Source organism: Nycticebus coucang, chromosome 8 (genome assembly GCF_027406575.1).
Source record: "Nycticebus coucang isolate mNycCou1 chromosome 8, mNycCou1.pri, whole genome shotgun sequence".
NCBI lineage: Eukaryota > Metazoa > Chordata > Mammalia > Primates > Lorisidae > Nycticebus > Nycticebus coucang.
In genome coordinates this window covers 34,441,621-34,461,725 of record NC_069787.1, presented here as the reverse complement: position 1 = coordinate 34,461,725, position 20,105 = coordinate 34,441,621, and the positions used below count along the sequence as shown (strand labels likewise).

Sequence of the window (20,105 nt, the reverse complement as noted above, 5' to 3'; positions counted from 1 at the left end):
AATGTTGAACAGGTCCATATCAAGTTCTGAAATAGCATCAACCATACAAAACCTCCCTAAAAAGAAAAGCCTGGGACCAGATGGCTTCATGTCAGAATTCTACCAAACCTTTAAAGAGGAATTTGTACCTATATTACTCAACCTGTTCCAAAATGTAGAAAAAGAAGGAAGACTACACAACATGTTCTACGAAGCAAACATCACCCTGATTCCCAAACTAGGAAAAGACCCAACAAGAAAAGGATATTATAGACCAGTATCACTAATGAATATAGATGCAAAAATATTCAACAAGATCCTAACAAACAGAATCCAGCAACACATCAAACAAATTATATATCATGACCAAGTCAGTTTTATCCCAGGGTCTCAAGGCTGGTTCAATATACACAAATCTATAAGTATAATTCAGCACATAAACAAATTAAAAAACAAAGACCATATAATTCTCTCAATCGATGCAGAAAAAGCTTTTGATAATATCCAGCATCCCTTCATGATCAGAACACTTAAGAAAATTGGTATAGAAGAGACATTTCTCAAACTGATAGAGGCCATCTACAGCAAACCCACAGCCAATATCGTATTGAATGGAGTTAAATTGAAATCATTTCCACTCGGATCAGGAACCAGGCAAGGTTGCCCATTGTCTCCATTGCTCTTTAACATTGTAATGGAAGTTTTAGCCATCACAATTATGGAAGAAAAGGCAATCAAGGGTATCCATATACGGCCAGAAGAGTCAAACTTTCGCTCTTTGCAGATGATATGATTGTATATCTGGGAAACACCAGGGATTCTACTACAAAACTCTTAGAAGTGATCAAGGAATACAGCAATGTCTCAGGTTACAAAATCAACATTCATAAATCAGTAGCTTTATATATACTGACAATAGTCAAGCTGAAAAAACAGTTAAGGACTCTATTCCATTCACAGTAGTGCAAAGAAGATGAAATATTTGGGAGTTTATCTAACAAAGGACGTGAAAGATCTCTATGAAGAGTACTATATAACTCTAAGAAAAGAAATAGCTGAAAATGTTAACAAATGGAAAAACATACCATGCTCATGGCTGGGAAGAATCAACTTTGTTAAAATGTCCATACAACCCAAAGCAATATACAATTTTAATGCAATCCCTATTAAAGCTCCACAGTCATACTTTAAAGATCTTGAAAAAATAATACTTCGTTTTATATGGAATCAGAAAAAACCTCGAATAGCCAAGACATTACTCAGAAATAAAAACAAAGCGGGAGGAATCACGCTACCAGACCTGAGACTATACTATAAATCGATAGTGATCAAAACAGCATGGTACTGGCACAAAAACAGAGAAGTAGATGTCTGGAACAGAATAGAGAACCAAGAGATGCATCTAGCTACTTACCGTTATTTGATCTTTGACAAGCCAATTAAAAACATTCAGTGGGAAAAGATTCCCTATTTAACAAATGGTGCTGGGTGAAACTTGCTGGCAACCTGCAGAAAACTGAAACTGGACCCACACCTTTCACCATTAACTAAGATAGACTCTCACTGGATTAAAGATTTAAACTTAAGACATGAAACTATAAAAATACTAGAAGAGAGTGCAGGGAAAACCCTTGAAGAAATCGGTATGGCGAGTATTTTATGAGGAGGAACCCCCGGGCAATTGAAGCAGCTTCAAAAATACATTACTGGGACCTGATCAAACTAAAAAGCTTCTGCACAGCCAAGAACACAGTAAGTAAAGCAAGCAAACAGCCATCAGAATGGGAGAAGACATTTGCAGGTTATGTCTCTGACAAAGGTTTAATAACCAGAATTCACAGAGAACTCAAACGTATAAGCAAGAAAAGAACAAGTGATCCCATCGCAGGCTGGGCAAGGGACTTGAAGAGAAACTTCTCTGAAGAAGACAGGTGCATGGCCTACAGACATATGAAAAAATGCTCATCATCTTTAATCATCAGAGAAATGCATATCAAAACTACTTTGACATATCATCTAACTCTAGTAAGATTAGCCCATATCACAAAAGCCCAAGACCAGAGATTTTGGCGTGGATGTGGAGAAAGGGGAACACTTCTACACTGCTGGTGGGAATGCAAATTAATACATTCCTTTTGGAAAGATGCTTGGAGAACACTTAGAGATCTAAAAATAGATTTGCCATTCAATCCTATAATTCCTCTACTAGGTATATAACCAGAAGACCAAAAATCACATTATAACAAAGATATTTGCACCGGAATGTTTATTGCAGCCCAATTCACAATTGCTAAGTCATGGAAAAAGCCCAAGTGCCCATTGATATTGTAGTATATGTACACCATGGAATATTATGCAGCCTTAAAGAAAGATGGAGACTTTACCTCTTTCATGTTTACATGGATGGAGCTGGAACATATTCTTCTTAGTAAAGTATCTCAAGAATGGAAGAAAAAGTATCCAAAGTACTGAGCCCTACTATGAAACTAATCTATGGCTTTCATATGAAAGCTATAACCCAGTTATAACCTAAGAATATGGGGAAGAGGGAGAGGGAGGAGAGGGAGAGGGGGGAGGATGGGCAGAGGGAGGGTTATTGGTAGGATTACACCTGTGGTGCATCTTACAAGGGTATATGTGAAACTTAGTAAATGTAGAATGTAAATGTCTTAACACAATAACTAAGAAAATGCCAGGAAGGCTATGTTAACCAGTGTGATGAAAATGTGTCAGACGGCTCTATGAAACCAGTGTATCGTGCCCCATGATTGCATTAATGTACACAACTATGATTTAATAAAAAAAAAACAAACAAAATATGTCAAATGGTCTATAAAACCAGTGTATGGTGCCCCATGATTGCATTAATATACACAGCTATGATTTAAGAATAAAAAAAGAAAAAAAATTGGTCTACAGGCAACGCCCATACCTCAGTGAGTAGGGCTCTGGCCACATACACCAAGGCTGGAGGGTTTGAATCCAGCCCGGGGCCAGCTAAAACAACAATGTCAACTGCAACAACAACAACAAAATAGCCAGGCCTTGTGGCAGGCACCTGTAGTCCCAGCTACTTGGGAGGCTGAGGAAAGAGAATTGCTTAAGCTCAAGAGTTTGAGGTTGCTGTGTGCTATAACACCACGGTACTCTACCCAGGGTGACAGCTTGAGACTCTATCTCAAAAAAAAAAAAATTGGTCTACAAATTAAAACATTTCTTAACTGTATGCACACTGACAGGTATCTGAAAGAGAGGAAGAACAGGGAAAGTTCCTGAGGTGACTGACACTGGAAAAAATGGGCTATTTGGGAAACATGTACCAGGATAATTCATTTTACCAGCAAATACATAAACATTACACATGGAAACAACCACTTAAGTCATAACAAAGCATTAAGTGACTGGTGACAGTGGAGCCAAGATAAAGTTAATTTTTCTTAAAAGTGTCCCAATTCACTTAAATAATATTTTACATACATGGATCTTTTTAAGAGGTTGGAAGGGAGTCTTTGGAGGTCAATTTTGTTCAAAGGAAACTTGAAACAAAAGAGTTTCAAACCTTAGACTCACAACCAAGGTTAAAATAAAAATGTTAATGGACTTAACAAGAGAATGGAGAAAACAAAGAGACTTTAGTGAGTCACTCATCAACATAACATCGTGTCAGCAGCCAAGACAGATTACTGCTGAGAGAGTAGGGCAGAAAGGCGAGAGAGAAAGAAAGAAAAAAATTAATCCAATAGCAAAAGGAGCCAGAAGTTGATAGCACATACAGAGAAAGGACATATACTACCCCGTTTCCCCGAAAATAAGACATCCTCCGGAAATAAGGCCTACTTACAGGAAAGATAAGACATCCCCTGAAAATAAGACCTAGCGCATCTTTGGGAGCACACCTTAAAATAAGACACTTATTTTCAGGGGAACAGGGTACTAAATCTATGAAACAAAATAACGGAAAAACCCCCCACAAATTGGGAGCACACCTTAAAATTAGACACTGTCTTATTTTCAGGGAAACAGGGTACTAAATCTATGAAACAAAATAACGGAAAAACCCCCCACAAAATTTCTGTGCCAACATATCTACCTTCTTTGGCTTGTAAAATGTATAAAGATTCTTCAGGGTATTTATACAGGGTGTCCATATAGCTTCTGTGTGAACACCCTGTATATCTTTGGTAAAAGCGGCTAGACATGGCTCCTTTTCTCAACTACTAAAAATGTGCCTATCATTTTCTCCACACAGTTGCTTCTCTAAAAGCTCCCCAAAGACCCCCATCACTCAGAAAACATAAGATTACCCTATAATCCCTTCTCTTCTGCTTCTGTTGCAAAAGACAGAAGATTAGGAAAAGATAACAGGCATCCTCCAAGTTTTTTCTGGTGTGGTTGGGAGACCACACCTCTACACAGGGCGTGGTAGCCCACTCACGATAATTCCCCCAAATTCAAGTCATTTCACCATGTTACTGAGAATTGTTTGTTGTGGATTTTTCAGCGACAACATGGGTCAAAAACACACACAGTGGGTGGGCGCATCAGGTTGACTAAGAACCATAGCAAAATACCAGTGATTTTTGGTGAGACCAAACATTCAATTCAATATGACTGGGATGGAGGGGTCAACCATCAACTGGTTGGGTCGCTGTGTTTAGAAGGACTCTGAAGTCACACCTTGATCTTATAAGAATGAGCGCCATGTTCTCAAATCTGAGAACCATATTCCCAAGCAAAACAATGATCCTCTGGCCACCAACACACTAATTAAATGTCCTGTAAAAAGTCTAAGAGTCATTCGTTAGCCAAAGAGATGTAATGCTTTTTAAGCCAACAGACGTCCCAGAAGCTATTATGACATCCTTATGTCATTTTTGTCAGGCTGTTTTTGGGGAAAGATGTACTCTCAATTGCTGAGATCCCAGTCATTTTGTACTAGACTTTACATTTTTCAAATAACTTTCGCTTCACTTTATAACCATCCTGAGAGGTGAGTGGAGAACCCACTAGTCCTCCTGTGAGATCCCTGGAAACTGAGATGTACTCTCAATTGCTGAGATCCCAGTCATTTTGTACTAGACTTTACATTTTTCAAATAACTTTCACTTCACTTTATAACCATCCTGAGAGGTGAGTGGAGAACCCACTAGTCCTCCTGTGAGATTCCTGGAAACTGAAGGAGCTTTGTAAATTTGTGTTATGGCTGCTCCAAAAGATCCTGCTGTCTCTTCCGACAAAGTCAAAGAGGAAACTGGGATGGGCAGGGGCTGCCCCAAAAGGTGTGTGTGACTTTAGGCAAGTCACTTCACTGTTCTCAGTCCCCTGTCTAGAAAACCAGAGAAGGCAGAGTTGAGTTCCACCATCTCTTAGGTAGGACTCCTTCTGCTGAAACATTCTGGGTGCTATTATTACAAGGTAAAGTGGAGAAAAAGGCATTAGGATAAGAATATAGACTAAAAAGTAAGTAAAGCAGATGATGGATGAGAGAAGAAAAGAAAAATATATATAAGAAAAACAAATGACTCAGAAATATAGTTTAGGGATTGTGTCACTGGTAAGTGACAAAATGCCATTTTCCATATGGATTAAAAAAAAGTCAAGATTTATATCCAAAACTTTTGTAAGCAAATTTTGGGACTGGTGATGATGCTAACATCACTAACGTGCCACGGGCATTTTTAGATGCACAGCAGGTGCAGAAGGGTAAGTTAATTATATTCCTAGGGGCGTGAGACACTGTTCCCACTGGGCGACACAGTGGCAGATTTTGTTTAGTTATTAACAAATAAGGAGAACAATTGTAACCCACCCTTAGAACCATCTCATGAGAATTTGGATTTGGATATATCCCAGGTGACATTGCACCTTAGCCCCTTAAAGGACAGGACACAAGTTGGTGAAAGCCTGGTATCGTACTATGAGCACAGTAAATTTACCGTATGTCTGTATTTCAATTCTACAGTGTTCTATCAACTTAATAATAGCTTTCCAATGCCACCCTGAAAAGAGAGAGAAGGAAAAGAATATGACCACCTCACATTAAACATACTCATAAATTGAAAAGCACTTTGGAATTTTAGAAATGCTAAAATGAAAGAAGGTCTTAAATTGATAGAATGTCCTAAAATTGAGGCAATAATGATAGGTATACCCTGATGCCAGCATTTTGCCATAATGTGAGTTTCATAATTTTCAAGAGTAAGCTAAACCGCCTCAAAAAGATATGCATGCTAGAACAGGCTGTTATTATCTTACATTAAACATCGGCAGCTGATTGAACACCAACCCCTGCGCATTTCTGCCGTCAGAGAGAAGTTTGAAATGGGGCGTTACTTGCCTTTCCAGGCTCACACTCCGTCCCGTCAGCCCAGGGTGTGTGCTGAGTCCGGCAGCCTTTGTGAGCTCCATCCACGTTATTGCACCAGAGCCGCCGGCATTGCATCTATTCAGTGCAGGTGAATGACAAGTAAGTGACAGTGTGATTAAGATGGTCTCAGACAAGACAAGGATTGCTTTCAACTAAGGCTTTGCTGATGATTTAAGGTAGGTGAGAAAAGGGTCTTTTTTTCCCTTCGTATAATAAATGACACAATGTTCCAAGGGATATAGAGTGCAGCCTATAAGACAAATTTCTGTGCATGGGAGGACTTAATGATGGTGCAAAATGAGACATAGAATGCCCTGGAGGCTTGGCGCCCATAGCTCAGAGGTTAGGGTGCTGGCCACATACACCAGGCCTGCTAAACAACAATGACAAATGCAACAAAAAATAGCCGGGCATTGTGGTGGGCGCCTGTACTCCCAGCTACTCAGGAGGCCGAGGCAAGAGAATCGCTTAAGCCCAAAATTTTGAGGTTGCTGTGAGCTGTGACACCACAGCACTCTACCAAGGGTGACATAGTAAGACTCTGTCTCTAAAAAAAAAAAAAAAAAGAATGCAATGGAGATACCCCCCTGACATCATGTGGTCCTCAGTGACATGCCCCCATATTACAGATGAAGAAACTGAGACTCAAAGAGATAGAGAAGAACACTCAACATCACACTGAAATTGTGTGGCTTGAATTTAAATTTTGAGCGAGGTTGTGATTACCTGTGATTTATGTTTAAAGTTTGGATTGAACCCCTAAGGTAGGGGTTTTGTTTGTTCTACTAGGTCACATACTGTCATGATCGTATTATACTCCTTTCTAAGACTTTTCAGGGTTATCAGAGGAAAGAAGACACAAAAAATTGTGAAATATTTTGGGCATACAAAAAGCACCCCCCAAAAAGAACATAGGGGTACCCACGTACCTACCATCCAGCTAAGAAAAGAAAATTTCACAGGCTTAGTAGAAGATCCTATCTACTTATCCAGGGTCCCTTGCTCTCACCAAAGGGGACCACTGTCCTGAGTAGGGGTCATCACTTCATCCTTTCCAATACTTTTCCCACATGTGTATAAAAATCTTCCCATAACATACAGCATTTAAGATTTATGTAATAGTACTGGACTGATAGATCCTACAATTTGCTTTCTTCCTTCCTCAGATACTATGCTTCATAGACTTACCCCAGTCAGTACCTGTGTATTTGCCTCTATATCAGGGCATACTTTTAGAAGATATTTTTTTTATTTCTCCTAATTATTAAACTGTGGTCATAGTAGAAAAGTTAAGAAGATATTCAAAGTAAATTTTTTAAAAAATAGAAAAAAACCCCAAACTACCAAGTCTTTTCTGTAGCTCCCCCCCCCCACCTTAGCCTTGAGAACACACTCTGTAAACATTTTTTATAATGTTATTTTAACTTAAAATCAAATTAGGAGTGTGTTCCCAGTTGTAGATCATTTTCAACTGCTACATAATGTTCCACTTAACAGAGACATTATAATTTGCTTAACCTTCCTTTTTTTTGCAAGTGTAAAACAAAGTTAGTTGAGGAAGATAAAGACAGGTTTACAGAGCAGAGCAAGAGACAGATAGAGGTTTACTGAACAAGATATGTCAGCCACAAACAATGAATGGACCCCCTGTTGTAACCAAAAGGCTCTGGTAGTGGTCTGGGGTCCTATTTTATACTGTATGGTTTGGGTCCATGCAGTATAAAATGATTCAGACACATCACCATGAAACCACTTTGATAGACAGTTAATGACATGATAATTAGCCTTAGGTTACAGTAGGTCACTTTCCAAATCTTTTTTTCCCCCTATTTCTTCTATGTTTATTAGCTTATGGTGTTATGCTCATTTTGACAACTAATACTTTCCTTAAAATATTCTGCTTATTTAACTTTTTAAACTTAATTTTTATTAAATCATAACTGTATATATTTATGGGGTACAATGTGAAGATTTAATATACAATGTGGAATGCTTAAATCAAACTAATATTGACTGTAATTAATTATAACTAATTAACATAAGATATTGACTATAATTAATTAATAACTAATTAACATAATCATGACATACATTTCAAAACAAGTAACAGTATATAATATATTAGGACTGTCATTTCAGTGACTTCTAATTTTTACTATCATGAGCAAGACAGAAATGAATATCATTATGGAAACAGTCTACTCAAAAATATTTTTATCATATCCTTGGAATCACTGTACTTCCTAATGTATATTATATACTGTTACTTGTTTTGAAATGTACCCTTGCATTGTGTACATTAGGTGAGATCCCACTAAATACCCTCCCTCCACTCGCCCTCCTCCCTTTTCTCCCCTCCCCTCTTTCTTTCTGAACTGTATTTGTGTTTTATCATTCTAGGCATTTCAGTGACTTCTAATTTTTATCATCATGAGCAAGACAGAAATGAATATCATTATGGGAACAGTCTACTCAAAAATATTTTTAGCATATCCTTGGAATCACTGTACTTCCTAATTCTCCATGTAGTCTTTGAAGCCTCTCCCAGCAAAATAAGGACACACACACCCCCTCAAAATGACAGAATGGGGCACCCGACAGAAGCACAGTTCTAGTGATGTGTCACCCAATAGCCACTGGCGCCTGTAGCCGGTAGAAACATCTATGTCATACACATCAAACTATCACACCTAGCCCTGTAGAGCCACCACCAGAAATGATTTCAAACCCCAGGTGGTTAGGATGCAACTTTGACAAGCTAAAAAAGGGCTAGAGTTTGGCTCCCAAGTTCCCTCTACTGCATCTAGACAAGTCCCTAAAATTTAAGACCTGGACAAGTCAAAGGGCATGCAAAGAGACAAGGAGAAAAAGCTGAGCTCTTTAACCACCAGCTCTATGACCCAGTCCCCTCTGAACTTCACTTTCTCACTTGTTCAGCAAAAAGAGATGATAGCATCGCCCTCCTGGGCGGTCATGAGAGTGAGGTGAGAAAGAGCGGGGGGGTGGGGTGGCGGTGGGGGCACCATCTGACAGCACGCAAGCGTCATCACCATAATCCCTGCCATCACTGATAGCCCATTTCATTCTCGGTTTTTCTCTGGGTACTTTACGAGACAGTGAGAATCCAACAGAAAACTATGAATAAAACGAGAATCTGTGGATGAGGGCAGAAGCGGCCCACACACACTTACCATATATGGGCACACCTGAGAACCTGGTCCAAAAATCAGTTCACATTGTTTGTTCACGTTGTAAAGAAGGCCTGGCAGTTGGGGAGGCAAAGGGTAAAGTCTGGATTCAGGTTCGTTAAGCAAACACTCGCCATAACCAGTGCTGTGGAAAGCAGAAACACACAGATGGTGAGGTGCACTGTTCATTCCCACTATAAGGAGGCTGGGCAGCTGTGGAGAAAAAAGTAGGGTCAGGATTCAGGTTCGTGAAGCAAATGCTTGCGGCAACCAGGGCTACAGAAAGCAGCACAGAGGGCGACCACCGTGGCCGACAAAGGCTTAGGCTAAACGTGAAGGGCACCCCACCATTTAAAGACAGAGAGGACAATTTCATTTTTACATTTGCTTCTTTCTTTTGGTCCAAGGTTAAGTCCAGAAGCTGAAGTTATATTTCTGCTCTGTACTTTGTGGAACCAAAAGCTATGTATTCAATATGGTCAGTAGGAAATACATGCTGTATCTACTCCAGCATTTATTTCAGGGTAATTATCTGTTTATTTTTTTTTACTATCTTTCTCCAGAGACTGTAAGCTTCTTATGGGCAAAGACATGGTCAGTGTCATCCAAGCATGTGGGCCCATCCGTATCAACAGGTGTTTAATAAATGTTTGCTGAAGGATGAAAGAGTGAAAGGACATTCAGAGGAAACACCTTACAACATCTGGTTAAAAAGAAAAACAGCAGCCCTTCAGTTCTTTCACTTTGCTGCAAATACCTCTCCTGGAAAATTCACACCCAGTGAGTTCTGATTAATAAAACCTCGTCTTCCCTGTGGTTGCAGAAATATACACCCAGTGACTTGGAGATAATCACTTAACCTTTCATACTTTTGGGAGAGAAAAGCAATAAATCTGTGACACAGGGGCATTGTCTAATGTAATTGGATCTCTGAGCAGCCTAGCAGGAAGCTTAAAAAACAAAACAAGAAAAAAAAGGAGAAGAGAAAGTGGTGGAGGGGGGCAGAGAGGGAGAGAGATGTCCTCAGTACAACACACGGAGGGCTGCTGCAATTTCCACCCACTCACATAATGTGCTATGGAATCGTCTCACACTCCACCCCTTTCCAATCCAGAATTCCTAAGTTAGAAACATAGAAACACTTAAGGCCTTCATCATGGAATCACATTCACTGTCCTTCTCCCAAGACCTGAACAGGGTTCAAAGCCTTACCCAAAATGAAACCACCATTTACACATTCTCTATGAGATCCCAACCTTTTGTTTAGCCCAGTCTGTAATCTTCTAAACTCTGGCAAGAATATTCAGTACACAGATGTCAGAGAGTACTTTTTTTCCCTCCTTCAAGGAATGTCAACAAAAATAACAACTCAAAAGGAATGTTCGACTCTGTATTTTCTTTCCCACAACTAGTTCACCGCATGTAGGGCAGATACTAGAAGACTGTGCTGAAGGAAAATTCAAGTCTTACTCTAGAAACTCAGTGATATATTTTCGACTACACTTTGACCACATCCAGGGGTTGGTGTAGAAGTTCAATGTTGGAGCCATGACATGCTGGGGACTCTTGACTCCTTCTTCTTTACATTTATTGTTGTCATCATGAGGCATGTTAAACCTAAAGCAAATGGAACAATTAAGAGAATGTCAATAAACCCCAAAGGACTGCGCTGTTATTACCATTGCTTCAGGAATGCATCTAAGAAAAAGATTTAACTAGCTGCTACATAAGAACCCGAATCCTGGCAAGTAAAACATAATTTAAGACAATTCAAAATGGACTGTAGTTTAAAATATGATTGTCACCCTATTTAATGGCTTTGATGTATAAAAAAAGATGAGTTGGGCCATTTATTTGGTTGAATTGTACTTTTTGGAAATGCAGAGGCTCTGAGTGTGCTGTAGTTCATGCTAAAATAAAGTAGTTGGCATTCCTAATAAGCCGTTAAAGGACAATTTACGGAGTTAAGAGTTTGGCAGGTTATAACATTGTAAATATGAAGAGTGAGTCAGATGTCAAAAATTGCAACCAAAAGCTTTCTACTAAGAGACTCACTATGGGTCTTGGCATTTTCCCCTTTTGGGGTCGGGTTGACAAATGATCTACCAGCGTAGGTCTATCATTACAAAGGTATGTGAGGTTTGCACACAATAAAACCCATAAAACAAAGTTGCGGGCATGGAAACCAAAGGTATGCCAATTCAACTGGCTTCCGTCAGAGATGGCAAATAGTTTTATGCTTCAAGCCAATGCTCACTGATCGGTACTAGCTTCCTGAAAAGTCAGGCACAAAAGGATTCTTAAATTAATCCAGGCTCTGCCTGTGAGACAGACGGAAGGACTGCCAATGATCTCTTGGGCCGGGGAGGGAACTCACAGCAGCATTAACACATACTTGCCATTCTTGGCTTAGGCAGAGGGAGTGGGGGAGAAAAAGGACAGGAAGTATTTCCTCAACCCAGAAACTCAATTCTTTGACCCACATGCTCAGCTCACGCATTACACAGATCGGGTGATAAGCTCAAAGGGGTCGCCTTCTCTCTCTGGATGACCATCCCCAACCACAAAATTGATGTATGTGATTAACTGAGCATTCCCTTCCCTAGTTCATCTTGAACACAGAAATAAGTGAGACAAAAGTGTGCAGACATGCTTCCTGTGGGAGTCAAAGCCGGGATAAAAGCCTGTGATATCTATTTCATTCATTTCTCTTGTGTTTTGTTTTCTTTTCTTTAAACACTGTAGGCACCTCAACATTTGCCAAAAGAGATAGGAAAACTAGATTATGTCTTGATGAACCTGGTAATAGTTCTTAAAACTTAAGACTTTTATGCTTAAGAAACTATTTCCTGAAAAGAATAACTGCTCTGGTTTGCAACTCCCAGATGCATATTGTAATACCTACATCAACAATCCCCTGATAAGTAAACCAGTCAAATCTTAGTGGATTTTCTGTGGTCAAAAGCAGCTAGTATTTCTTCTCCACCTCCACCATGACTTGATAAAATCAAGTTTATTTCCTCATGTAAATAGACAGAAAGTACATTTTCATTCAAATGTGGGGGATACTTTCTCACTGCAGTATGAGAAGGGAGGCTAAGTAAGGGGCTTTCTAGGGGGTGGGGAGGGAGGGAGGAAAACCTGGGCTGCTGAACTAGGAAGTCTAAAGGGCCCATAAGAATGTGAGTATAAGGTAACCCAGGTAACCAATGACCTATAGAGAGAGACAGTCAATGACCAATAGAAAAGAGCAATACTGCTCAGAGGTGCAGAGAGGCCAATGAAAGTTTTGCAACCAATTTCAAACAGAGAGGGTATTTATACCCCTTGTGTATAAATACCTCACCTCCTCCTCACCTCTCTCACCTCTCCTTCTTCATGGGAAGGACCCACTTCCAACTTTGGAGGTGCTCTAAACTTTATCTTTGTTCTTCTTAAATAAAATTTCTCTTTGTTACACTGTAACTTGTGTACGTTACTTTTATTTTCTATTTAACCTGCCTGTGCTGCTCCAATTTTATTTTCTGTTTTCGTTCATTTTTGCTTTCAATTACTGCTGTACTTTGGTTAAACTTTCTAGCTCAGCCAAGTAATTGAACCAGGTCAACTGGGTTTGGGGAACCAGGACTCAGGTCCCAACATTGTATAATGATAAATACTTAATGAATACTTTACAAAGATAATCAAGAATTTTCACTCTCCACAATGTACCAGGAGGTGTGTTAAATGCTTTATGTCATTTAATCATTTATTTGACCTCATGAAAAGCATCAGCTGAGCCTCTCTAACCCCCAAATCCAAAATGTTCCCAAATCTGAAACTTTTTGCATGACACCATGACACAAGTAGAAAACTCTATACATTGGTACTTATTAAAAACTTTGTTTGATGCACCAATTAAAAATATTATATGAAATTATCTCTAGGCTATGTGTATAACACGTATATGAAACATAAGTGAATTCCATGTTTAAACTTGGGCCTGTCTCCAAGGTATCTAATTATATCCCCAAACACTTCTGATCCCAAGCATTTTTGGATAAGGGATACTCAACCTGTACTATTAGCACTCACATTTTGCAGATAAGAAAACTCCCATAGAAACATTTAATTATTTGATTAAGGTCCCATGGCTACTAAGGTAGAGGAGCTCTACCTGGAATTCTCTTGAAGGAGTCACTGCGTTTCAGAAAGGTGCCTCAGAAAAAGGACAGAAAGGATATGCACAAAGCAGGTCTGGGCTGTTGCAGCTGCTTAATGCAAAGCCATGACTCTTTTCTGCTCTAAGTATTGGGCATTTAACAATATTTCCATTGGAGAAAAGAAAAGGGATGTGCTCTTAAAATATGTTTGAAGGGCATAGCCGGGCGTTGTGGCGGGTGCCTGTAGTCCCAGCTACTCAGGAGGCTGAGGCAAGAGAATCGCTTAAGCCCAGGAGTTGGAGGTTGCTGTGAGCTGTGTGAGGCCACGGCACTCTACTGAGGGCCATAAAGTGAGACTCTGTCTCTACAAAAAAAAAATATATATATATATGTTTGAAGGGTATAATTTAAAATATATACCCATCATATGTTGAACTGAGTTGGAGACAACTTTATATCTGCATCTTGGTCTATGAAGAGCATGACCTGCTGCACATAAGTGGCCGTCAAAAAACACTTGCATGGAAAATCTTACCTACCAGAGGATGCTGGCTCTAAATGAAGTTAACATATGACATACAAATCGATATACAGGTAGATTATATTAATGACAACTTTTTAGAAATTTATTTCAAAAATTTATAGTATAACTCCTTAATCATTCTAGAAAGAAAATAATTCAGATAAAAATCAGAATAACTTCTAGTAAATTTACACTGCTTTACTCCCTGTTCTAACCATGCCCTATCTCTAAAGAATCCAAGGGAAAAGCCATTCTATAACGACCACTTAGTCAGCATAATTAGGAATTCTCTGCATTTCTGTTCATTTTCTTTCCTGAAAGGGGGATATTACTGTTTCCAGACGTTAAATGTCCAAATTAGAGCTGTGTATAACTAGAATTAGGAATGATGTGGATTTGTGAAAGTCTTGTGAACCAGGGCACTATGAGGGGACCCTCCCAGACAAAGATGTTAAGTTAGAAAAGTTCTCCAGGATAATACATCCTCTGCTTTAGCAGAAGGAGCGGAAGGCCCTATTCCTCCTGTTCAGAAAAGAATACTAGATCTTGCATATTAAACTCCAGCAGTTAAACCAAAGACACGCACAAGTTGCGTCTGAAGAGGGTGCACTGCACTTACTTGACTTTCTGAAACCAGTCATTTCCCACAATTAGGTTCAAAGCTCTTCAACCCCGCAAACTCTACTATGACTTGGGAAGGGTCTTACACTCTCTAAAGTCAAGTAAATGCTCACTAATGCGAAGGAACAAAAGGTTTAGGTCACTCTGAATTAAATGAAATTACTGAAAGGAAACTCACACATGGCCCAGCTCGTGGGCGATTGTAAAAGCCGTGCTCAATCCACTGTCTTCACTAATAGAACAGCTTCTATACGGATCACAAATGGTTCCCAGTTCAGCAAGACCTATCCAAAGGGGGGGAAAAACCAACAAGGGTTTACTTTAAAGAGCAATTGCGGCTTGAAATAGAAATTGGTAATGAACTGTTTTAGCCACAGAGGATATACATGGAGGACTCACCCAAGGTATCACATTTGTCGTGAGCTCTGCAGATATCCTGCCTGAAAGCAAAGCAGACTTAGGCCTTGACAGCACCAGAGAATAAACGTCAGTACAAGCAAACACTTTAGAGTCTTCTAGGCATGCACAACAGCACACACTTCAGGGAGGGGCATTACAAAAAGTAAATTAACAAAGCTAGGGTTTCACAACTTGAGAAAGTTTGGGAATAGTTGATGTGAGGATTAAAAGCTACATTAAGAAGTCTTCCACAGCCTGGGAGGCCACAGAGCAGTTAGAAACCTCTCCAACCAGGATTTCACCCAATACCCTGGAGTAAGTGACCCTAGTTTCATAAAGACTCTTTGAGAACATTCCTGAGAAGGCACTAAACACCATTCATTTAAGTTCATTTAAGAGTGTTTATGACCCTATTGGAGGTGGCAGAAGACAGGTGTCACAAGGAGGCCAGCACCCCTGTTTGTTGCCCCATAGAGTGTTTTAAACATTTTGGGGATAGTAGCTACCATATAAAAATTAGGAAAATTCACATTAAAAAAAAATCCATCTTTTAGGCTTCTTACAAAATCACAAAAGCTGGCAACACTGGACCCATATTGCACAGCAATACCAGGTCCGTCTGAATAGCAGCTGCCCCTTTTATACAGATAGCTATTTACTTTCCAGCCTGCCTAACAGATTTATTCCTCATTTGGTACCTACTGGTTAGTGGTTCTCAACCAGGAGTAATTCTGCATCCTCCATGGGGCATTAGGCAATGTCTAGAAACATTGATGAATGTCACAATGTTCCCTTTCTTGGGAGGAAGAATGCTACTGACATGGGGTGGGCAGAGACTAGGGGTACTACTGAACATCCCCAGTGATCACGGCAACCCCCACAACCAAAAACCATCTGGTCCAAAATGTCAGTATTATCTAAGATGAAAAACTCTCTACATTATGGGCTGGCCAATAGGAATGTATGACCCATCCCAACAACTTGACCTGAAACTGCAAGAATCAAAGACTAAGAAATCCACATACCTTGTTACAAGAACAGCAGTATCATGCTGGATTCCACCTGGATAGTTCTTCGAATGCTGCCACTGGCAAAAGTTTTTTAATGTTGTCTGGGCATTAAAAGATATAGAAGGTCCATCCTAAATACAGAGAAGAATTATGGTTGGTCTGTTGAACCAACACCAATTAGATATGCCATTTCGGATACAGATAGAAGAAAAAAGAAAAAAAAAACTTCATTACCTGTTCATTATGAATCACAACTAAGTTCACAATAACAATATTAATTAAATTTCCAATACTTGGGTCTTTATAGATAGAGGCTACCTGCAACCGAGATAAATTTTTCAAAGTTAATTGTGAACTCCGTGTAAGCAATAAGCAGTTTATGTCTTAAGTTGGGCTCCACCTCTTTCTACGTTTCATGCTTGAAATCAATGCATGAAAATACTATATGCATTTTCTGGTTCTGAATTTTCATCATTTATTTAAAGTCTCTTTGTAAAATCCATACATGGCCATTTCAGATAATAATAAATTCAAACAAGTTTAAATTCCAAGGTGTTTTCCTCTGAAATTGCACTGCCACACAACTTAACATTTCTCTGTACCGGAACACTGGACATTAATATTCCGTCAAGCTCTTTCCTCCATTAGAAGTCTTGGATTGCCAACTTATAGAATCTTGCAATGACCACGTGTTCGCTAATACTACTGGTTCTTTATGTTTACCACTCATTTGTGCCCTTGACAACCTGGTAACCTTTTTTTTGGTTGTTGTTGGCATTACCATAACTAATTATAAGCTAATGGTCACTGAATGCTTAATGTGGTGAAAAGTGCACATGCATTTGCTTTAGTCACCACAACAAAACTCTGGGCTAGTTATTATTACAATCTCTGTTCAACAAATGAGGAAACTAAGGCTCAGAGAAATCAAGTAACTTGTCCAAGGCTATGCAATGGTGAATAGTAAAGTCACAATTCTCAATTTAGGTTTGAATTTGACCCAAAGTTCATGTTCATAATTAAAAGTCGTGTGACAGATCTGAAGTTATGGGGTGGAAATGCAGTGGTGAGTGTGTAAGATGAAAAAAAAGTAAAATATCTTATCAATTTTGGGAATCATATTTGGATATAAAATAAAATATATTATTAAAGTAACTTTGCCTTTTTTTTTAACTTTAAACATGGCCCCTAGAAAATTTAACATTAAATATGTAATTTATATTACATTTCTACTGGGCAGTGTTTTTAAGAAACACAGAAAACTTTTAACAGTGGTTTCCTCAGGAAAGGAGCTAGCAGTAGGCATAGAGAAGGATATTTATGTTTTAATCAATTGTTTTTGGTTCTGTTTGATTTTTTTTTGTTGTTGTTGCTGTTGCAGTTGTCACTGTTGGTTAGCTGGCCTGGGCTGGGCTTGAATTTGCCACCTTTGGTGTATGTGGCTGGTGCCGTAACCACTGTGCTATGGGTGCTGAGCATGATATTTATGATCATGCAAATATATTGTGTTTTCAATATTAAATGAGAGTAGGAAAAGAGAGTGAGAGATTCCTAGGCCTCACTCACCCGAGGGCTACCTAATTAGAACACCAGAGGCTCACAGCTACAAAGCTCTGGGTGTGACCGATTCACAGCCAGCATCCCACATCTGAATGTGCTAAGTTCAAAAGTGAGACAAAAAGCATTGGTTTGGGGAACTGGACAAGCTTACAGGTCACCTGCAGTGTCTAAGTGACTTTCTAGACTTACTTAACCGTGGGCAAGTGACCTAACCCCTCTGAGACTCAGTTTTCTTATCTAAGAAATGGGGATGATAATCTCACCCAGCAGAATTGCCAGGAGGATTAGGAATTATTCCTTTTAAGTGAAATGCATGTTGTCTAACACAGAATAAATCTTAAATAATAATGTAATATCAATATTAGTAAATAATATCAATAATCACTGATAACTACTATTGTCATCATAGAAAGGGAACCATGAATGACCTTACATTCACTTTGGTCACCTGCCTGAGTGATTCTGGAAAGCACTGGGTGAAAACCCATATTCCCCAATGATACATTTAGGGACCTTGCAAGTCACCTTCTCTTGAATGTACTTACAATTGACATTAAGGTTAAAATATAGTGTTGAAGGTTTGCTCCGTGGTATAAAACCATTCTGTTGTCTGCTACCACCATCACTTCCACAAACCGTGGATAGGATAAAAAACGTTTTGTCCTTCTGTGGGTCCTCTTTTCCCTCATGCTGTCTGTCTTGTTACTAGAGGCAGAAAACGCCTTTGTCGCTAAATCACCATTTAATACTTCCACATCCTCCGCCAGGTTATTCCTCTCTCCCCATTTTCTTCCTTGGGTCTTCTTGTCTTTACTGTGAATATTTCTGTGTTCTGTAATAAATCAGATGGTTTGCATTAAATTTCAAGCCTCATCTACTTTATATTAAGAATTTAACTTGACACGTCTTAAAATGATGCTTCTGTAGTCAAATTACACACAAGAACAAGTCCTCCATACTCAGACCTGTCCTGGTACAACCCAGTCTTTGTGCTCACCAAAATGACTACGGATTGGAGATGAGCTTCCCTGGGAGGCTTCCATACAAGCTACGTAGCTTAAGGGATCAGAGATCAGGCCTGAGTTTAAGGGCAACAATTGCAGGTGATTCTTTTCAGTTGGTAACAAAAGCCCTGCTGGGAGTCAAGAAATGTTGTTTTTTGCTATAGATAGTAAGGACCAGTAACACAGCTAGAGAGCTTGAAAGAATGGAAAGGGAAATGTTTCATATGTACGCTTTTTATTTATTTATTTATTTATTTATTTATTTATTTATTTATTTATTTATTTATTTATTTGTTTGTTTTGTAGAGACAGAGTCTCACTTTACTGCCTTCGGTAGAGTGCCATGATGTCACAGGACTCACAGCAACCTCTAGCTCTTGGGCTTCTGTGATTCTCCTGCCTCAGCCTCCCGAGCAGCTGGGACTACAGGCGTCCGCCACAATGCCCGGCGATTTTTTGGTTGCAGTTCAGCCGGGGCTGGGTACGCTTTTGATATTCAATGAGAGGCAGGACAGAGAGGTCTGAGAGATGGACAGACTAGCAGATGATACAAAGTAACTGCAGAAAACACAAATGGTATTCTATTACCGCATTTGGTCATTGCAATACTTGAAATACAAGAATAGGGTTTTGCTGCTACGTCTCAAGTCTCTAGTCAATGCCTCTGAATTTGTAATCAAATTTATTTTAGGGTGCAGTTAAGGAAGTAGATTAGACTCAGAGAATGTGGGTAGAGAGCTGGGGCCATGACACATAACATCAGATTTGCTCTACTCATGTCCAATTCTTGCCCAGGCCTTGTATTTTCTACACAAACTTTTTGCTCATTGACAACACCTGGAAACTTAATGGACCTGCAGGCTCTTTAGCCTCACACCAGACCTACCCAGGTGATTCCATTCACACTGAAATTCTGAGTCTCCAACTTGCCTTGAAGCTTTATTGCTGATGAAAACACTGGATTTTCACGTCATCACACAATAAACAGAATAAGCATGAAAGTGCCTGCCAAAAGATACTCTGAATAAAAATGGGATTTAATCAGTTATCCTGACTACCAGATCACACACAAATGTGCTTTACTGCTTTAATGTCACTAGCTCCTAATCTAAGATAGGCAACAGAATTATGCAACTAAGAAGTATGCCCCCCAAACAGGTAAGGACTAGAATTTGTTTCATACCCCAAGCACAAAAAGTTACATTGTAAGTGATCACATATTTGAAGGACCCAAATATCTCACCACTATAACCAGTTGCTAAACCAATCACTTTAGGCCAGGATGTGAATTTTGCCCAAGTGGACTGTTTAA

The 20,105-nt window shown here is 39.3% G+C and overlaps 1 protein-coding gene across 2 annotated transcripts in view; it reads right to left on the bottom strand.

Moving 5' to 3' along the window:
* The window catches only part of ADAMTS9 (ADAM metallopeptidase with thrombospondin type 1 motif 9), a 179,949-nt gene that overhangs the window by 131,403 nt on the left and 28,441 nt on the right, over window positions 1–20,105 (bottom strand). For both annotated transcript variants that reach the window (XM_053599270.1, XM_053599271.1), the window contains exons 4-11: window positions 18,335–18,621; window positions 16,464–16,547; window positions 16,245–16,360; window positions 15,220–15,260; window positions 14,999–15,104; window positions 11,005–11,151; window positions 9,538–9,679; window positions 6,317–6,421 (exon numbers count right to left, since the gene is read on the bottom strand). In XM_053599270.1, the coding sequence (XP_053455245.1) occupies window positions 6,317–6,421; window positions 9,538–9,679; window positions 11,005–11,151; window positions 14,999–15,104; window positions 15,220–15,260; window positions 16,245–16,360; window positions 16,464–16,547; window positions 18,335–18,621 (1,028 nt within the window). The remainder of the gene's footprint in view (window positions 1–6,316; window positions 6,422–9,537; window positions 9,680–11,004; window positions 11,152–14,998; window positions 15,105–15,219; window positions 15,261–16,244; window positions 16,361–16,463; window positions 16,548–18,334; window positions 18,622–20,105) is intronic.